Source organism: Sinocyclocheilus anshuiensis, unplaced genomic scaffold (genome assembly GCF_001515605.1).
Source record: "Sinocyclocheilus anshuiensis isolate Anshui unplaced genomic scaffold, SAMN03320099.WGS_v1.1 scaffold555, whole genome shotgun sequence".
Taxonomy (NCBI): Eukaryota; Metazoa; Chordata; class Actinopteri; order Cypriniformes; family Cyprinidae; genus Sinocyclocheilus; species Sinocyclocheilus anshuiensis.
In genome coordinates, this window is record NW_015552571.1 from 640,798 (window position 1) to 647,188 (window position 6,391).

A 6,391-nucleotide genomic window follows, 5' to 3' on the forward strand; every position below is an offset into this window, starting at 1 on the left:
TGTAATTTATGAGATTTGTTGTATTTTGAATCCAATCTTTCTTTGTAAAAGGCATAAAGTTGATCATACTGATTTCAATGTTAAGGATTCATTAGTTTGAATATACATTGAACCAAAAACATATATATCATAACATCTTAGTTGATAATTCAGTACTTTATTTTTGACAAAACATCCCATGTTTCCATAGTGACTGCACATTTTCGGTAGTGACAGTAATGCTTTGATAGCGACCACATCACATTACTGAATTTTAACTTGCATACTAAAACACTAGGCTACTAAAACATACTAAAATACAAAACATTTGCATAACTGTACTAAAATTTTGTTTATTTCCCCCAAATATGAGGATTATGTGTTCCCTTTTGTCACTACCGAAACAATGATGACATTAAATGGGATTAATTAAATGGGATAATACCCCAAAAAAAACAAAGATGTCATTACTGAAACTCCACCAAATGTTTCGGTAGTGACAATTTTAGATACTTTTGAACCTAGCTCAAAGATGCTAATCAGTACATGGTTAGCTAGCACAGTTCAGAACAGTGGTACACATATAAAAACTAAATGTTATGGAATAACTCCCAAAAAAGTGTGCTTAATTGCAGAAAAAAGTTGTTCGGTAGTGATGTTTCTTAGTTGCACACATATTTTCAGACTTTTGAAAACAATTTACCTCAAAATGATGAGACCTATCTACTCACACCTTGTAGCTATGAGAGAGGGGGACACAGGAATATTTCCTGGTCTAAACATACTGATGACTAAAACATACACTGTTTTGGTAGTGACATAAAAAAATGCAGGACACAGTTTTTTACATACATTTTCAGAATTTACTAAGAAAATATAAAATAAAAAGAATTAAAAAGATACTTTTAAAAACAACAATGGAAAAAAAATACAAAAATTATTTAAATATCATTTTCATAAGTTGAAATTTAGGGGTTAGGGTTTGGGACAGCCACCTCCCAACTGAAAGTACCCAATAAATGATGATTTTATATACAGTATATTAAGCTTACTAATATTTTAAATATTATTGTGGTTTTCAATAGATAATAGAAGGATCGTAGTAAACATCTAAGATTTGAATACTTGAATGCTTTTTAAATGTGTTTTTTGGTTGTGGGACAGCAGTTTGGACCAATTCTGTAGAATGGCCCATATATATATATATGTACTACACACATCCGTAAAATAACAGAAAAAGTATTGGCAGCTCATTACACATGACATTATCCATTCATTTTATGGACATTTCTGTTAACTGAAATGTAAAATTCAAAATACTGGTAAAATTAATTAATTAATCAATTTGTTACATTTATATAGCGCTTTTCTGGGCACTCAAAGCACTTTTACATGGAATGGGGGAATCTCCTCAACCACCAGTAAAACACCTGTAAAAAGTAAAAATTCCTTCAAATTATACAGCATATTGTGCCCTATTTTTACAGATTTTTTTTAGAGTGTATATATATATATATATATATATATGCTTACATGACACTTATGTAAAGGGAACTATGCTTTGTTTTTTTGAAGACAAAATCAACTTATAAAGCAAAGATTTCTGGTATGATTCTGGTTGTACATAGGCCTCAACACTTGGTGTAGGCCACACAATGGTGACGATAGTGTTTAATATTAACATGGGTTTTTATGTAGCTTCAAGAAAATCACATTTCTTAGTATTTGAAACTCTAAAGGTTTTTTAAACTGGAAAATATGTAGTTACTTTTTTTTTTACAGCTTGGCACATTATGACTGCATGTATGAAGTATTGCCTGGCATCTGTCCATGCTGCGTGCTCTGAGTGCAGCCTCTGTGTCTGTAGGCATATGACGAGCTGACATCATTTGGTGTGGCTTCAAGAGATGAGAACCTGCTAAAAATGCAGCCCCGAAACTACCTTCTTTAAAAGAGCAAAGGCCAGACACATTGGCTACGTTTACATGCACAATGTTTGGTTCAATCGGACTGAATTCATTCCGATTGATGAATCTGAATGTAGTGTTTACATGAACGCTAAATAAAGTGATCCGGTTGATGTGTCACAAGCTTCTAATCGGAATTTTTTTTTTTTTTTGACATGTGCACACTGCACAAATATAGAGTTTCTCACTTGCACATAATAACCACTCTCCTACACGGTTTCTTTATTTGTTTTTAACAGCAGAATTAATATTTATCAATTTATGGATAAATATACATAAACCGCTGTGCCGTGCTGCTCATATTTACCACGCAGTAAAAATGCCCTTGAACGGGTTGCCTGTGGTGGATCTTACAAAGTAGCATAACCTCATCTGAAAATCATTTCCATGCATATTCCCATCCACATGACACCATGTTTAAATCAAAGCTACAAGACGTTAAGGAAATATGAAGTAAGGACTAAATGCCATTTGTGCCACATTTATTTTTATTGCCAAAATCATCCAGTATGTTTTAGAATAAATATATCAAAATACCCATAAAAACAAAACTGTTTAGTTCTCAGATAAATTTTAGACATTGACCTCAATCTTTTCCACTGGCCAAATAGTATTTCAATTGTTTTAAACAATTCAAATCAAATTAAATGTATACATTTTTCTAAAAAGATGAACATCTTTTAGCTATTTTTAGTGGAAACAGATAAGTGCGTGGAAAACAGCGTACGCACATTTCTATGCCCATTTTGTGCATACGCAACATTTATACATGAGGCCCCAGGACTGCACTATAGGCGGTTTAGCGAATCACAGCACACTAGGCCAGCTAACCAATCTGAGCCCATTGCATATTTCTGAGGGAGGGGCTTCATAAAACCAGGAAATTATCAGAGCGTTTATCGGAGAAGGGACAGAGCAGAGCAGTGTAGAATAAAGGTAAATGATGTGAAAAATAATGCGTTTTTTAATCTAACACATGTTAGATTGCACCCCATAAACACAATCAAGCCTAGAAAAAAAAACAGTCAACCATCCCTTTAAACCCACACAAAAGAAACAAAGAATCATGTAAATCCCAGTAAACCTGAGACTGACTTGTGACATTAGAACAAAACATATATTGACTAAACTGAACACTAAATTGAACAATGCATTCTTATATATGCTTTATTTTAATTGATTAAACTTTTTTTTTTTAATGAATGTTTGTATTAAACATGGACCGTTACTTTAGTTATTATTTCTGCTATTGCAGGCTCATTTTGTAAATGTAAGCATTTGAAATTTTAGACGAGTGCAAACTTTTAGTGTTTAATGCAAAATTTGTCACATTTTTAAAAAATAGGTGATTGTGTTCTATGCAAATGCATGTATTAATGTAGAGACAAAATAATTAGGTTAATCACTGTCTGTCACCATTAATTTAATTTGTGAAGACACTGATCAATCGTACACTACAAAAAAATCTTAAGCTTTTGGTTTTATTGTTCATAAAAAATAAAAAATAAAAACCTTTAAGCAAATAATGTTAAATGCTATCTAAACTAATTCTCATTTTAAAATGTCAATTTTAGGTAAACTTTCTCATTTAAATACATTTTATATAGGCCTACAACAAAATAAACTTAACATGAAATAAATATACTTTTTTTGGTAGTGTTGTATTTCCTACAGGGCAAGGGAAAGGAAGAGGTATGTAAAATGAAAACAAACGTTTCTAAGCAGTAGTACACATCTAAATGTGTGTTTGTTTGTTTTTTCCAGAATAGGTCCAGATAGATTTCAGCCTATATGGGATCCCTGCACTGGATGGCCAATTTCACATGTATTTTGTATATTTTTAAAATGCAAAATGCTGTATTTGTATTTAAATACATTTTTCCACACAGTATTTTGTATTTTTATTTTAAATACATTTTCATGTATTTATGCCCATTTCTGAACAGATATAACTTTTTATTAATTGTTGCCTGGGTTATATTACAATTTTACATTTTATTTAATACTTGTATTCATTATTTAAAATTTAAATAATTAATATTTATTATATAAGAGATGCATATAACAAATTAAAAAATTAGTGGAAAATAATAATACGTTTAAAACATGTAATTAATAACATAAATTATACATTTAACATTGTAATATTGTAAAAAAACAAAAAAAAAACCTGACGAATAACTGTGCAAAGAATCAACAGAAATTGAAAAAAAAAGAAAAAAAGTTATCTTCCTCAAGGGGGCGCTAACTAGCCTTAGAAACCAAGCCACATGATTTTTTTCTGTCAAGAATGGACCTGATCCAAGCAGATTGCAAACACCTGTGTGTTACCTGAAGTGATGAGGCTGTTAAGTTGGCGGATGATGCTTCTGCAGGACGGTCTGAGCTCAGGCTGGTACTGCATACACTGAGCGATCAGTTCGGCCAGCTCAGTCCACTCCAGCGCAGGCAGGTTTGAGAAATGCTCATAAAACTGCTGCTTCTGGATTCAAATAAGGACAGCAATTTACAAATTATGCAAATACTAATATGAAGTGAACTCTGCTTTTTATAAATGATAAACATTAAGATACAAAAAGCAAATGTTGCACAAAAATGTTCTACCTTTTGGTCTGGGTGGGCAGCACTTGCCCAGCGTGACGGGGATGTCTGACATGAGAAGCGTACTGTGCTGATAGAAATCTGTGAGCTGTTTTAGACTACAGAATGAGTTGTGGATCCCAGCCAGGCTAAACTTCTCGTTTTTCTCTATCAGACAGTCCTTGTAATCCAGCCCTAGATGAGTCTGTCAGAACATCCAGAAGTTAAGAAACATAACAACAGAGACTTTAGTCCTTAACAATTTCATCTGTGAAACTAAAGAAAGATCATGCTGGAGTTGAGTCAAAAGTCACATTGTAATAATACTATATAGTCATATATAGGAAGTAGCTCTTCATGCATCAGATTTAAAGCTTGTTATGAATCATGTGCTTTTTTTTTAGTTACTTCCTGTTAGTTGAAACCTAAAGGCTGGTGTCTGTATGAGTCCAGCGAGGCTGGTACCTGTATGCAAACAGTGAGGAAGTACTTGTCAAAGTCCTTGGGACTGTGACGTAACAGGAACATCCCATTTTTGGCTCCGGCTTTCTTAAGCTTGTGCACTGCAAATTCTGACCTTCAGAAAACACACAACAAAATTGTGCTCATTACTTAGTCATTTCCTTTCTAATTGTACCATATGGTAAAATATGAAATATTGTGTAGTACGTAATTGGGCCGTGGCAGTAATTCTGTATGTCCTGCAGCAAGCTTGGCGGGGCCACTTCTGTGCAGAAATAGTGAGTCGAATCTGTAGTCAATCTAAAATATCCATCAACCAGAGAGACAAACGAAAGAGCCTCAGTTAGGGTGTGAAACTCAGCCTCCTATTGGTGGAAAGAGAAACAAAATACTCAATTTAAGATGAACTGCTATATAATGTAGAATTCAACAAAAAGGACAAGCTTGAATTCATCATACTTTCATAATATCAAACCTTGGTTAATCAAAATGGCAAATGAGGCACTACCACTAATAGTATCGTTGAGGAAGTTTACTTCCTTTTCTAATGTGTTTATGTATTAATACTCCAAAAAAGATTACATTTATGCAATGCCACTACCATGCACTGGTCGTCCTGGCGTGTGAGAGTGACCACCCTTCCTTCCAAGGGCATCTGCTCTTGAGAAAGACGCTTAATACTAATGTCTGTGATCTGGGGGAAATCACAAAATGTCTGCCATTCCTGTGAACGTACCAGAGGGAGTCCAGTAAATAACAGAGAGCAAATCTACTATACACACACTACTGTTTAAAAGCTTGGGATCTGTAAGAGTTTTTAACATTTGATCAAAAATACAGTGAAAACGGTAAAATTGTAAAATATTATTACAATTTAAAACGACTGTTTTCTGTTTTAATATATTTAAAAATGTCATTTATTTCTGTGATGGCAAAGCTAAATTTTCGGCATCATTACTCTAGTCTTTTACATGATTCTTCAGGAAACATTCTAATATGCTGATTTGCTGCTCAAGGAACATTTCTTCTTATCAATGTTGAAAAGAGTTTTGCTGCTTAATATTAATATGTGGAAGCCATATGATAGCCTACATTTTCTTCAAGATTATCATTAATAATAGCAAAGTTCAAAGTTCAGAAGAACAGCATTTACTTGAAATATAAATACAAATATTTTGTAACACTATAATTGTCTTTAGAGTGACTTTTGATCAATTTAATGCGTCCTTGCTGAATAAAAATATTAAATTCTTTGTAAAGAAAAAAAAAAATCGCGCTCACCCCAAACTTTTGAACAGATCACTCTGCCGAAGTTTAAAAGCATCAAAAATAGTTCAAATAAGCAAAACCACTAAGAAATTGAGCTTCTCCTATCTTTTCAATTAACCTTTTATTCTATTAAA

General features: G+C 33.0%; 1 protein-coding gene across 1 annotated transcript; it reads right to left on the bottom strand.

The window, feature by feature from the left end:
* Positions 1-4,230: 4,230 nt before the first annotated feature.
* Positions 4,231-5,733, bottom strand: LOC107665056 (tyrosine-protein kinase JAK2-like). Its single transcript, XM_016455801.1, has 5 exons — positions 5,590-5,733; positions 5,196-5,353; positions 4,992-5,103; positions 4,510-4,731; positions 4,231-4,428 (listed from the first exon to the last, which is right to left on the bottom strand). The coding sequence occupies exons 1-5, from the start codon at positions 5,641-5,643 to the stop codon at positions 4,231-4,233; spliced, it is 744 nt and encodes a 247-aa protein (XP_016311287.1). The 5' UTR covers positions 5,644-5,733.
* Positions 5,734-6,391: the final 658 nt, after the last annotated feature.